Consider the following 15,886-nt stretch of genomic DNA (forward strand, 5'->3'; position numbering starts at 1 on the left):
GAGTAGAAACATGTTAGTCCATAACTTACAGATTAATGTATAGTGTTACTGTCATATGGCATTTTGTAAACGTGACAGAAAACCCTATGTATCGGTTCGCATTTTGGCAGTGAGTTTCGACATTGTTCTTGCTACGTATCCCTAAATCTGTTCGAGTCAGTTTAGTCGTTGTGTGTTTTGTCAGAAACACTTACCGCGTTGATTTTGTATACAGTAACAGCGGCTGAATAAAATTTCTGATACGTAAAATAAAACAATTCGCAGAGACAGTTTAAATTGGGCAAAGAGAAACAGGCGTTTCCTGATTTGATAAATTGCATTCGATCAACAGGGAATCAATTAAGAAAATTCTAATATCTATTATAGACTCTAATGGACTTGCAAGAAAGAGGATCTTTATTTCATCTATCTGAAAAATATTTAATCAATAATCAATAAATAAGTAAAATTTAGATAGTGGCAGTGAGCAACCAGACTTGCCGAATCCGTAAATCCACAGTGCATTGTAATTTTCAAATTACAAAAGCAAATTGTTCGAGTGTAAGAGTTAATTTTAAATTCAACTTATTCTCTCTGGTTATATACATTCATGCGCTGTTACTGTACACTCGAGACATTTTTGCACGCCGAGAGCGACTTTCGATTAGCAAAAGCCTGCGGCAGACACGAGCTCGAGAGCGAGTCTCGATGGTCGTTTATCCGCGCGTTTCACTTTCCGAAAGCAGTTCTCGAGTGAGGATCTCAAACACAGACCTAGTTCTTGAGACAGGAGATTCGAAGGAATTATTCGTTCTTTTAGTCAGTCCTCCCGTCCTTCCTTCCGGAAACGGACGGTATTTCGTCTTTACGGAGTATTGTAAAACATTTAAAAACCGAGCACTATGACCGTTATATTACTTATCATGTATATAAAAAATTCGGATCGCCCTAGAGAGAGTGCTGCTCGTATTCGCACTCGTTACAACAAGATCGTCGCGACGCTTGAGGCGATTACCTTGCGAAACGCTGCACGTATGTACTTCTTTCCTTTTTCCTGTTCTTTTTGTTCGTTTCTTTCTTTAGATAAACGCGCGGTTTCCCCTTTCTCCGTTTTTAGGCTCTATTATATATACTAATATACTGACATTAGTATACATAATATATATTACCGTGATCGTACATATATAATGCATAAATTATACACATATATATATATATTTATACTATATATTATATATACTAACAGATTTCGATACTCAGGTTGAAAAGTGACGCGAGACAGCCTCTGTGCGACAACGCGGACAACCTCGCCGACCTCGCGAACGGGGTTTCCTCATTGGTGACGACTCGCAGGCATCGGCAGATCGAAAGTAGAACGACCAATGTCATTTCTCTGTCTTCTTATCCTTACGACATTCCGTTTCTCTGCTTCCAACATCGCTGGAAAGCAGAAGGATGGAAATGGCCGAAGAAACTTTCAGCATGTTTACGAGAATCGGGAAATAGAAGGATGAGCGAAATAAAAGGGATGAGTTTCCTATACGATCTTGCAGGGAGGAGACGCGAGAGAGCTATGGGATAAATGCCCTATAACCGAACGCACGACGTTTCCCTTCGTTTTATTATGCAGTCATAAAGAAGGCGTACGCCTAGATGTAGGACGTGACACGTAAGGAACAACATTGGTCGTTTCATCCCCCGGAACACTGATACTTGGTACCGCTAATCGCGTCTCTGCTTCCGTAACGCACCTTACCCTCCCCGTACGCGTGTCGCCCTTTCGTGCATCCCGGAGTCACCCTCGTCACAACTTCCTTTAAGTAAATCTTACACTCTCTGCTCCCGACAATATCTTTCACCCTGAATTACAGTTCGCGACAGATAACGACAGATCGCCTCGGCAATTGGAATGCAAGCGCGGACGAGCGACAGCGATCGGCAATTCGCAAGTTGCAGGCCAAGTGCCGCCGACGCGGAATATATACTCGGTACCATTTCATTCTCGCGATCTCGTACCGCCATATTTTATATATAATATATATTTATATTTATATTTATATATATCTGTATTTATATATATTTATATTTAGTATGTACAACACGCAGCAGAAATTCAGCCGTCCAATGAGACCGACGAGTGAGTTCCTATCGACGTTCTCCATTCAGCGCGATTCGTTTAGATCGTGCGGAATAACGCGACAAAACTCGCGCTATCGTATCCCTTAACGGCTTAATTGCCGTTTTGCGTTTTCGAGGAGAACCTCGATGATCTCGTTGGTCTTAGCACGGCCCTCTTTCTTGTAAGTGAAAACACGAATGCATTCGGAAAAACAGCGAAGGAGATGTATGTGCAGAACTCGGAAATGTATCATCGACGAATGGTACGCGAGAGAATCCGTCCTTTGGTTCTTATTTATTATCTATACGATTTTTAACGCGATGCCGACAAGACCTAAATTCATATTCGTGTCTACCGCATGTGTATGTGTAGATGCGTGCGTGCATGTGTGTGTGTGGCTGTGTAAATGTATGCGCACGTGCGAGTGTTTTATTTTTAGATGGTACAGTCACGTTCGATAACCAGCTAAGGAAACTTCACCAGTACAAAAGTACAAATGACACTTATTGTCGAAGATAACAATAAGAATCTATGAAGCTCACTTGGAACGAATCTCTGACGCACTCCTGTTGATGCACTGCTAAAATGATATCTAGCATCACGAAGAAGTCTGCATCGAGCTACGCGAGAGCGTATTCTCTGAACAGGGAAGAAATATCGCAACAGAAACTTTATCATTCTTTAACATTTAAAAAAAGAATCTATTACTATTTTTTAATATTAAATATTGATTAAAGTTTTGGAAATAAAATTTATATCAAGATCGATAAAAATCGTCTTAAAATGGATTTAATTTAAACGTTGAAGGTTATTGTTTGTAACGAGTTTGTAACAAGTTACATATTGAAAAATTATTTTATTAGGATGCTTTGGGAATTATTGCAAACTCTGCATACGTGGTTATACCCTATTGAAAGTCAAATTTTTATAAAAACAATATTAATACGAAAACTGTTGAGAAATACGCTTTAAAGCTTGATGCAAATCTCACAATAATCCTGTTGAATATATGTCGCAGTGCAGAAAAGGTATTTAATGTACGTGGCGATACATTTAATGCGACAACATTAATACGCGTCATGAGATATTTTTCTGCAAATATTTTTAACAATGTGACAAGTTTTGAACGCTTGATTATCAAAATTCTACATTTAAAAACTCCTGTTATCTTCGTAGATTTGAACTCGTAGCGTGTCGATTTTGTAAAACAGGCGTTGCATGCATCATGAAAAAAATGAGCTTTTAATGTACTGAAACTAAAATCGTTCTTTTTGTATAAAAATTGTATAATCAGTTGTATAATCACAAGCGCGCTTTTACAAATAACGGTACACATGTATATATCATAAAAAACATGTACAGTGAAAAATTACGATAAACGGAGACTATCGGTATTGTATGTATATCATAAGAACATCATATAAATCTGATCGGCTCGATTGGGCCCATCAATCGCGCGATTTACGGTCAGATCGAGAACGAATTTTTTATACTAAAACGTTGTTATATAAAACGTCGCTTTTTTTATAAAACGCAATAATCATTACACATGTGTCCTTTTATAAATGAGATTCTCCAAGTGGAATTCGTATTTTATAAGATCATGTGCTTAATAGATAATCGAGACATCATTAAACATTTAGTTCGCTACTAACTATGTTACAGAATGTTTCGTAAATTGCATAAATTAGGAAAGCCAGAAATGCAATTGAATCATGGCAAAAGCTATCAATTCCGTGTAAGACCTCGAATATTCATATCTTGAAATGATTGACTCAACTCAGAAATACATATTCCTTAAATTCTTTAGCATTAGCTAAGTAATATGTAAGATTGCAATCCTGTTTAGGAACTTACGTAACATTCCGGTTTGGTCGCGCGATGCGATCTTATGTTGTACCATGTATATATTTATATGTAACTTATATGAAAAGATCTCTCTCTTTTCGATAAAATGCGTTTAAGTAAAACACACGTCAGGAATGTTACAGTATTCGTAAAGCTGTTACAGTACAAAAGGCATAGGATAGTAGTGGCCCTTAATGATATAAAGACGCAACGCTATCGATCATGAAATTTTGCAAGAATCTGTTCTTTCTCTGTGCATGACAATTGTTCAGTTTTATGCTCTTGTCATGTATTTCTGCACAAGTACTATACGAATATATGTTAAAATTCGCTGCGTTACAGGATAAAAATTTTGTAGCATTAAAACGAGTGCGATAGAAGCGTGTCCAGGTAAAATTTTTTATCAAAATCCGTCTGTTCTCGGAAATCAACGCCAAGATCGCATTACTGCAGCAAATTTCGCAGAAAATATAAAAAAGGTATAATCACTGTGATAAACACGCTAAAACTTTGTATTTATATTTAAAAATAGTTTTAGTGTGTTAACAGAAAATATTTAACGGAATGTATTTATTTATCTTAGCGAAAATAATGTGCATACACGTTACTTTAACACAAATTAAGCAGTTCGTCGAAAATTATGAACTTATATAAGACTAATCTTTATCCGATTAATCGATTTTTTTAAAAAGAACAAAAGAGAGAAATTCTGGTGTAGAATTGCTGAATTTTGTTATTTATTAATTTTACTGTATCAGAATTTTTATTTAATTTTACAAATAATTAATATAAAAAATTGAAAAAAAGAAACTTACTTTTTTCTTAATTATTGATACTAGAAGTAGGACATCCCGTACAACTTCTGCTATAGATAAAGCTAAAATCCGTGTCGAGTGTTACGTGCAAGCTCGTACGTATGGACACGCGTAACGTTTTAACATTTTAACAATGAAATATTGCCTTATGTGTACGTGCATGGGTCTGTGTTCTGTGTGTGCATTTGTGTATAATGTTTATAAAAAATCGTTCGGCTGCGCAATTTGATTTATTCGGTTTAATGTAAGGATACCTATCGTGATCCGAGGACGATGTACACCCTCCGTGAAATTTGTCATAATGTCTATTTTATAATTATCGCTAAATGTTCAGCACAAAAACGACACATGTCTTTTCCCCAGTGGCGAGGAAGTCTCGACGAAAATCTCCCAATCGCCATACCGCACTTCGACTTTATCTCTTATATATATATATATATATATATATTTCGTAGATCCGTCAAAAAATTGAGATTTGCACCCCTACGTCAGATCTTAATTTTTCTTAAAAAAAAGAAGAGGATATTTTCAAATATTAAGTATTTTGAAACCTTATGCAATTCATACAATTAGATCAAGATCACATGTCAATTCACTTGTCACGATCTTGAAAGGTATCGATAATAAGTCTAGGATTATGCAAACATGTATTGGAATAATCGATTAATTTCTTCGAGTATTATGTAAATCTGACATAAACTTGCATTAACGCTTAAGATTCTATTTACACACGTACGAGAAAATTAAAAATCAGATCCGTGGGACAGTTTTTTCACCAACGAAGACGAAGGGGAGATTCGGTATGCTGAAAAAGTCGTTGACTCAAGAATCGATTTTCTTCGACGCGAACACGTACGGTTCTATTACGGTCAAGAGTTTTTGGTTGTTGTTATAAAAAAGATGAGAATGACACGCAATTAAAAGATAGTATTCGTACCAAAGCTTAATTCGGCTTACTCGTACGCAATTTTGCGATCGCTGGTTTGTGATATTGAAGTTTCATAACTCTTCTATATAGTACATTTGTCAAATACGAGTCAAATTTTTAGTAAAACACGCGCGACAATTCCGTAATTCATATAAAGAGTCCATTCATATCAAAAGAAAAAAGACGATTATTAATGAGTGAAAATTTACCATTAACTATTAAAATCGTTTACTTAAAATAAATCAAAGACAAAATAAGTCAAAGACAAAAAGATGGCGTTTTTCAAGTCTATCGCCTTCATTGTCATTTTGTAAGAAAAAACATTAAATAAAAAACTTTTCAAGTTTTAGTTACGATAGATGTAATGAAATATGAACTTACCATGAAGACAGGCATTACTGTCTTTTTAACCCTCTCATTCCCAAATGTATATTCTTGTACGTTTAGAATTACTTTTTATACTTATATGCAGCTCGCAGTAATTATCGATACAGCAATACAATAGAGTAGAGAGATCTTACATTTCTTTCATAATTTCATATAATATAATCTTCTTATATAAATTTTTTAATTCCTTCTAATCCACCGTGTTATACACAATTACACTAGGCATTTCAGAGAATCACATTCAAACAAGTCAAATACATGACACAGTCGCTTTACGGAAATTTACATACAACTCTCTAGTTTACGTACTCTTTAATACGTGGTATCTGACTGCTAGTGGAGAACGACAGGGTTAAAACAATCCGATCTTATTCGCGCCGAAGAACGTAGGTGAGAAGCAGACGGTGTGCCTTCACGATTGTGACTTTCCGATCCGAGCGAACGTTCTGTACGAGGGAACGCCCGCGCGTTTTACTCGCGAGAAACGGGAAATCCGAATGGTGAGACTGCGTTACCGCTAAAGTCCGGCGTGGCGTGGAAAACGCGCGACAGCTCGGTTTTCCGACAAGGGAAGAAAGAAAAGAGGAGAGAAGAGCGAGAAGAGTCGTGTGTCCCTGCGTCTTTTAAACGGGCGTGTCCGTCTTCTCGTCCTTCTTGATGTCTTTGACATCCGTACGGCCGTTCACGTATTCGGTGCTCGCGTGTATCGGATTCTCTTGGCCTCCCTGCGGTACTTTCTCGTCGATGATACGCTCCTCGTGATCCTCTTCGTCCTCGTCGCCAGGCGTGATGTGCGCCTCGCTTCCGGCGCCGACGCCATCCGCAGTCTCCTCGTCGCCGCGACGCCTCGCTGCAACAAGCAACGCCACGATCGGTCAAGGCAAATGTGCGTGTGTGGTCTCTCCTTTCTCTCCTGTTTCTCTTTGTTTCACTTTGTGTGAACGGTTTGCTTTGCGAACGCGAATTTTCCCTTCGATACACCCGTCTCGACTACTGAACGCCGTTTATCTTGTCTACGAATCGATACTGTCTGTCAGGTGTCTTCCGGTTTTACGAGACGACTTCTTGCGTATCTCAAATTACTAAAAATACTACGTTTTTTCTTTTCTCTTTCCTTTACTTTGCTACTACGAATAAAACGTCTTCATTGACGATACTTAGCTACTTGTCAAATTGTAAAAAACGAAAAAATTGATACGTCAATCTGCAATGTCTTACTAATGAAAAACTCAAAAATATATAATATTTCTCTTTCTTCAAGACTATCACGTGCCATCCGTGATCTTTCATGGAGTGCACTTACACGTAGAAGAGCAACATATCCATTACACGCTTAATGTAACGCCCCGTCGTGCACAATTGTATGAGACACAGTTATTGCACCGTGGCCTGTCATCGCGTTATAACATGTCAATAACGAGCACTTTCGAAGCGTATCGGAAGTGTGCAGCGTAAGTGTCACGTGCTCGTAAAGTAAAAGGTATCGTTACACATCTAATAATTATCTAATGCTACTCTAACATTCCCGTCACATGAAGCGTACGAGACATTCACAGGTCACATCGCGCGCGTGCTTCACGCGGCAAGCCGATCGAGTGAACGACCGTTCAACTGCAGGAATGCAAAAACGGCTGATAACATTCACAGGCAAACGAATCAATCGCACTAACGTAAATCTCGATCCAAGCAAAGGTAAATCCGAGCAACTGCAGCAAGAGTGCTAGGGACACCGAGCTCTGCAGCGCTAATTAGCAACTAGCAAGGAAGACACACACTCGAGTTGCGCTCGGGGTGGATAAACAGCGAGGAGTTCTCAGGTGACGAACATGCTTGCACGATTAGATTCGGGAGGAGGGAAAATCGCATGTAATCGAAAGACGCTGCGAACGACGATGACGACGACGAGGAAGCACGTGGTGGTAATCGGTTTCGTCACACTTGCCTTTGCCGATTGCTTATCGTTGCTTGTTGCGAGAAAGAAAACGGGAGGAATGTTAAAAATAAACGTCTAACTGTTCTCGAGGGTTTACAGCATTGTTCGTAGTTCGCGTTACTCGATCTTTGAGTGGCGCCGTACCGATCGCGTAATCCGTATGATCGACAAAAGTCACAGCCTCTATATATGCCACTTTTTTACGTTTTCTATCAGATTTTGCGGTCCATAAAGCTGGTATTGCGGCGCAGCAACAATAAATATAGATACGTATCGATCATTATTGCCTACCTCATGGCGCGACACGTCCTGCATTGTAAGCAAAGAACCATTTTCAGCTGATACTAGAACGAGATATCGTAAACAACGCGTTGAGAAAATCACGTAGTGCAAACAGACCGTAAGACTCTTGAGCGAGAGGCGCGGATGATGATCGCGAACACGTCATAGTGCGCTTAAATTATTAATTAACTACGGAGCAGGTACTACTGACATGCAGTGAAGTTCCTTGGTGTGTGTGTGTGTGTGTGTGTGTGTGTGTGTGTGTGTGACGTAATTCTAATACGATTCAAGCGATTGATACGATTCAAGAGAGTAATAGTCATGGATTTCGTTGATATCGATTTTGTAGTTGAACACTGTTTAGCCACATCGCGCGAGGATTAACATCATTTAAATATTATTTAAAGAATCTATAAGAAGTAAAATCGTTTATAAGTATTTTTGTTTTTTTCAAAAGAATTGCGTTGAATTGCATTAAATAGACAAATTAGTATAAATAAAAATTTAATTTAATTTAATTTAATATTTAATTAAATAAAATTATATAATTGCTGGATGGCTGTTATTCCTAACTTGGACCGTATCTATGCGTTTCGTCTATTTCTACTTGCTTCATTCATCAACGTGCTTTGTGAAACAAAGAATGAATGACGATTTATGAATCAGACGAATTCACTCGCCAGTTGAGGTCTCGTTAAAATACTTATGTATACTCATATAGAATGAGATTAGGTAGATGTGAATTATTTGGAGAACAATTTTATTGATCAGACCAGGTTTTAATTGCTTAAAACAGCGTTAATCATAAAAGTTTCACTGCTGAATTCTGCGGTTTCTCTCCCGGAATCCTCGATATTACTATATATGATAGAATATTATTATTTCACTCATAGGCCGTAAATTAGATCGTAACGTGAAATGCCGTGAGAACGTAATGTAAAATATCTGAAATATTTATCTTTATTCTAAATTTTTTAAAGTATTAAACCCCTAAATGACTAAAATCGCTCCATTGTAAAAATATTCTCTTTATGGTCCCGTAAAGATTTCTTTTCCTGGATAATTGAATAATTGAATATATCTACGTTGTTTTACGTTTTATCTCTTTGAATATGGGCAGACGGTGATTTGCAATTCCATGTCACAGATAGCTTTTAAAAACGTGAATGAGAAGAAACGAGCAAGAACCGTGCGCGCCAAAGCCTCGAAGCTCGGCCAATGAAAGCGAGAACGCGGTAGAAGCGCAATCGATTAATCGAAGAAGCGAGTTGTTTATCAGTGATATAAAACGCAAGCCATAAATTGTTACGTATCGACACGTGCCAAATAAAAATAATAGTGCGACGTGAAAATCCGAGAACACGTCGGGAGGGGCTGCGACAAACACGCGGGAGCAGGGGTCGTGAGCAGATGAAAAGTGTATTAAATTCCAGGGGGTGGTTCTACCACTCGAATGAGCAGACTTGACGGCTGATAAGGCTGATAATGATGATGCGAAAGAGAGGAAGAGAATGTCGTGAGACTGATACAAATTGGTCGCGGAGAAAAAGTGATGAGCGGACGAGGTCGATGATGAACGAGAACGAGCATTGTTTCAGAAAGAGAGGGTGAGAAAAGGGGGACTGTTTCGCTCTGCCTGAGGTGACTTACCCCTGGACAGTGTCATGCCTAGAGTACGGAATCGCTAGGTAATCGTTGATGTAACTCCGTATTCTTTACTTGGCCCGACTCGCATGCTGTCCTATCGGTGTAGCGGCACAACACATAAGACATTTGCATACGTTCAGATAAAAGAAATATATTTATATTTATATATACATATTTATTTATTTATGTACTTATATATATGTATACTAAAGTAAACTATGCGCTAAGTACAGTCGTTTCGAAATGCACTAATTAAATCCGGCAGACGCGTGTATTCGCCTCTGCTGCGCAACAATGCTTCACATTTTAACTAATCGTGATATTGCAGACATTGGCTCTCCCGCGCGGTCGTAACGCAATATTAACAGAAGTAATAAAGACAGCAACAGCGACAACTAACAATCCAACAACAAGAAGAATAACGAGTGACACGCAAGTTATTTATCGCACTTTGAATTTTATGTCGATGAGCAATATCGTTTTATTCGTTTTCGATGCATCTTCTTCAAATGTTCCCTCCCGTCCCACCCTCTCGGAACGTTGAAACCTTTCTTCTCCGTATCGCTTAACACACATTTGCGACGGGATTACGCGCGAAGCCGCGAAAATGCATTTTCACGAGATAAATGGACGATAGACTAAATTTGTTACATGTAGTGTCATCGCACGCTTCCGCTTCTTGTAGGAGTAAATCACTTAACAATTACATCTGTGATCTTGAACGCAAGGGAACGTTTGGAACGTTTTGTTTTTTGCACAAGTTATTATGCGATCCCGTCGTGTTGCAAAGCAATTTCATCAGTTAACCGAGGTATCATGCGGTTGATGTTCGTTAATGATCCGGAATGTTGCCAGCTTTACTGCATTATCTTCACTGCAACTGTTGCAGAATTCACTGTACATTGCGATCTCTACAGTAACCCGCGACATTAAAGGTAAACCCTTAACCCGAATTGCAACCCTTCGTACTTCGATCTGAATGCGACGAAAATCGAGTTTCGGTACACATTCTCTCTCTCTCTCTCTCTTTCTTTTCTATATCTCTTTTTCCGTTTCTCTCCCTTTCTCTCTTTGGTCCTTTCCTTTCTAGTTATATGAGAATTTCCCAGCATAAGCGGTACTTCGGTGGTTGTACGTATTTCGTAATGTACGCTTTGCGAAAATTAGCAATGTTAGGGAATAGCGAGCTCCAATACGAGAAGTGCTGGCCGGGATTATTTCCTCCCGCTGCACATCGTGAAACTACATACACATACACTTATACACTCACAAGCTAACTTCAGTGATCCATCAACCACCGCGGCTACCAGCGTCACATCTAAAAGCGTGTGTTGCCCAGCAGAATGCTATTAAAGATCACTGAGCCTGCTTCCTGGACAGCAAGCACTTGGGAAACACTTTCACGACAACCTTCCGGGAGATCGTGCACGATTTCAAGAAATAGATTGAAAACACTGATATAGTTCCGGGAGAGAGAATATGGAGAATACTGATGTAATTCCGAAATATCAGTGAATTCCAAGCTGTAATCAGGAATTGAAGCAAGAGGGGTGCATGGCTATGAAATTAACGGAAATTCGCAAAGGTTGAAGGGTACATTGAACCTTGAATCTAGTCGAATCGAATGCGAGCATTAACAGCGAACGAAGCAGACGACCGATGGGCACAAAAGGGATGGTCTGTGAAAATTCGTTCGTGGCGTATATGCATCTTAACATGCGCGTCCTCTTTCCCTCTTTCGATGGCTGTCTTCTTTCCTTCCTTCTTGCTTCGCTTCCTGTTATCCTATCCCGATTGCGTCTCCTCCGCTTTTTCCTACCGCAAACGGAAAAAGGCTCGGCGGGGCGGGAGAGGGAAAGGGAGACGCAAGCGAGTCGAGAAAATTGGAAATCGCTGCGAAATTGCATCGGCACGTTGCATGCCGGGTAACCGAGATTATCTTCGCCGTGTTATCACCGTGCTGCAAAGGGTAGGAGAGAGTGGAGGCGGTCGGTAGACGGGGGAGTCAATAATAGCGAGCGGACGTAAAATACCGAGGTGCGAAATGCGCCAACGGATGTACGCGCCGTTACTTGTTGTATTGCGCGGTTCCGCAGCGACGGCGTGGGTGAGAAATGTATATCCAAGAGAAGGAAAAAAGAGAACTGTGCTTACGAAGGAAGAACCGGTGGGTTCCCATCAAAGAGACCTTAAATTCACCGTAGGCAAGTAAAGAAGTAAAGAAGAGCGACAGAAGGGTAACGGATTACACACAGCCGTAATTATGATAATTACATTAACATAAAAGAAGTAAGTTACACGGATTATAATGCAATTAGAATATTGAAGCAAAACAGGGGAGGAAAAAGGATGAGACGAGACGCACATCGAGCGCGTCAGTTTCGTAATTGCAGTGATTCGTGATGTGGCCAAACGCGTCCACAAATCATCGCATCTGTTGCTGCGGCTTTCGGATGCGTGTCCCACGACGCAGGCATACGGAACAGGCGGTAGCGATCGGTCAGATTCTCCGGTACGGTACGTGCAGGCAAATTAGATCGCGACGTCGGTTGTGTAACAAATTGATGAGCGGAAAATCAAATAGGATTTATGGTCTTACGATTTAGTGTGTGTGTGTGTGTGTGTATGTGCGCGCGCGCGCCAGTGTGCGTGTGTGTGTGTAGGCATGACGCGCCGGATCGGCGACCGCGTGTTATTTCAGAAAATGTATAGGATTTTCTGTGCCAAAGCAGACAGCTAACAAATTTGCGCAAACGAGAGATGACTGCAGATAAAGACAAATATTTTGTCACGTAATTATCTGATGCATGAAATTTAAATTTTTACTGTACAACAAATTAGTGTTAAAACATGTATTATTTAAAAAAGCCAAAACATGAGATAATATAAAATTAAATAAAATTAGTAAAATAAAGTAAAACGTTGCTGAGTTATATAATGCGTATATATATGGAGACAAAATCTAAGTTATCACACAATGGAAGTGCGGAGAAGTATACCGCGAATAACATAGAAATGAAAGAACAGCGCACACCAGAGCTAAAAAATAGTAGAAACATTGAAAATACCAGAGAACACTGCTTTTTCGGAAATGCTTTCAGCGCATTTAAAAGTCCATATCGTGCCACACATAAAACCGCGTGACGATTCTAACGAACCCATTGAATTTCACACCGCGAATCGAAACATCGGCGCGCGTACATAGAAAACGCATCCGAGTGCGCACCTAATGGAAAAATATGCTGTTGTCTGCACGTAAAAAAAAAGCGGAAAACCAGCATTGTGTCGCGCATCGATAATAAACATGCGAAAGATTGCCAGGCATCGGTTCAGCATCTGACAAGTGTCAGGAAAACGTGGAACTCGCGTTTCAGGAGAAGCTCCCAAAGTCCACAATGGATGACTTTCAAGATAAATTTTCCCTGGAAAATAAATTAAATGCATATGTACAAATTTACATAATCTGTTCTATGGACATGCGTGTATAAAATAACACATATATCTTTACTTAATTAACTTAATTAATAAAACTTTACTTAATCATAAAAGATGCGAATTAATTCTATAGAATGACAGTCATACCTTGTTATAGATTACAAATTTACTTTAAATTTAAATTTTGATTTATTTACTACAAGTTTAACAAGTTAATTTATTCGAGATTAAAGTGACAGAAATATATCGAAATATCGATAAATTTGGACTTGCCTGCTTCCACATCTTCGAGTTATCCGATAGCCGACCAGTCGATCGGTCGACGGGATGAAGTATGATGGTCGTTGCCCACGCCACGCCCAGTTTATCATATTTCTTGAAGTGCATTATCATAATAGCGTCGTGCATGAGATCGGTTGCCGGCGTCGTTCCGCCGATGACACGCCATGTCCCAAATTCGCGCGGAGATCGATGCGACCACAGGCGCGTCGCGTCGCGACGCCTTCTCGGCAGGATTTAAGAGCAAACGTCTATATTTAACTCTTACCCGCGTCGATAGCGGCGTCTTTAGGAGCGAAAAAACGCGAACCTCTTCTTGTGGAGGCGGGTCGAGTTTTTCTGTGCGAGTTGTCACGAAATACGCTTAGGCATACAGTATCATCTTAATAATGCGCGCCATTAGATCCAGATAATAGTGATGATCGTCGCATTTCAATAAGAATTATCACATGTGTGTGTGTGTGTGTGTGTGTGTGTGTGTGTGTGTGTGTGTACACGAAGAAATATAGAAGCGTTTAGAAATATATCTTTCTCTCTTTTTGCCTTTATTATATTTTATTATATTTTAAAATTCATTATATATTGAGCTGATCAAGATAATGATAAATTTATATATAATTTTTTATGTATATAGTTCATGTTAATACTTTTATATAGTTACAAAGTACAGAGCGACCTACTTTTGTAAAATGTAATTTATCTGAAATGGTTATCTTGCATACTATGTAAAATAAGCGAATATTATGAATATTAAAGCCACGCTACAGCTTTGACTACTGACATATTATGTCATGTTATGAAACCTCAACGACACGTATGCGCATACTAATAGCATCAACATCAAGCGTTCGCTATATAATGGGAACATGTTAAATGTGAGGTTTCTTTACGGCTTTCATTGCATTAGAACTTCTGCCAGAAGCTCTTGTAAACACATCTAAACTTTACTAAAGACCGCTTAACGAAAACTTTCATGACAGGCTGAATCTATGACACGACAAGATATATTTAAAGCAGAATAATATATAATCTATTAACAGTAATCGCCAATAAAATAGAGAAAATAGAAAAAAACGAAAGAAACAAAAATAAATATATAAAATTTCTAGCTACTGTATCAATTGTTACGTGTTCTAATCTTAAATATTTATAACCATAATTTATGTATGAAAGAAAGTGTACGTAAACTTTTATTTTAATAGCTACTCTTTTTTATGTTTTTTAATTATTACATTATTTATTATTGTGCTACAATAAATCATGTTATGTATACGCGTGTTTTCTGCATTTACGCGTGATAATTATTCTTTTTATGCAAAAGTACAACTTAAAAATGAATTAATAACTTTAATCAGAGATAAAAAAAACCACGCACGCGTAGCGTTATTTTTCTCTCCGTGGTCTTATGATACATCCATTAAGAAGCAAAAAGAAACAGTAACACAACGAAGGCGACGGTGCAACATAAGGATTAAATATACCGGCATGGACAAGGATTAAATGTCGGGTGGGTTTACAGTGACGAAAGAGTGGATAGGGAAACGAAAAAGTCGGCAACCACTCCCTCCGATGCAGAACGCGACGGGATAAGAAAGATACACGAGGGTGACAAAGGTACTGCAGGTGGGGATTTAATCAACTTTGCTTTTTGTCTCGTAAATCTTCGCGGAGACGCGAAAGCGTCTTCGCTCGCGTGAAATCACCTTCTCGATTTTTCGTCGGACGTACACAGACGCGGCAATGCGTATCTTTAAAACCCGCTGCTAATACGTTTCTTTTCTTTCCTCTTCTTTGTTTCTTTACACCACGACATTGTGATCTTCCCGTAATCACGCTCATTGCACTTCCATATGGTGAAATCATTTCTAGTCAAATATTTGAGTAGGGATGAATATTATGGATGCTAAATATGGGAATGAGCATATGTTGCATAATGATGTTGAACATGAATATTAATCCCTATTAAAACATATTGAAGGATATTGCAGGGAGATTCAAGGCAAAGAGAAACGTATAATCGTGATTTGATGTCGCTTTTCTTTATATTAATATTTATATTAATACATGTGACTTATTGATCAATCATAATATAATCTTCCACAACAATAATCAATTATATCATTATTAATACTATTGTTAAATTGCACGTTCATGTCTGTTTTCAGCAACGGAGCTGGATATAAAAATCACCCCGCAGAGGGAGACGGCTGTACGGGTCGGCGAGACTTTAGAGA

The 15,886-nt window shown here is 38.8% G+C and overlaps 1 protein-coding gene across 1 annotated transcript in view; it reads right to left on the bottom strand.

The window, feature by feature from the left end:
* Window positions 1-1,019: 1,019 nt before the first annotated feature.
* LOC105279644 (fasciclin-3) overlaps window positions 1,020-15,886 on the bottom strand; it is a 276,241-nt gene continuing 261,374 nt past the window's right edge. Inside the window, exon 4 of the mRNA XM_026972059.1 lies at window positions 1,020-6,926. Within this exon, the coding sequence (XP_026827860.1) occupies window positions 6,700-6,926 (227 nt within the window). The 3' untranslated portion in view covers window positions 1,020-6,699. The remainder of the gene's footprint in view (window positions 6,927-15,886) is intronic.

The sequence above is a fragment of the Ooceraea biroi genome, chromosome 8 (assembly GCF_003672135.1).
Source record: "Ooceraea biroi isolate clonal line C1 chromosome 8, Obir_v5.4, whole genome shotgun sequence".
NCBI lineage: Eukaryota > Metazoa > Arthropoda > Insecta > Hymenoptera > Formicidae > Ooceraea > Ooceraea biroi.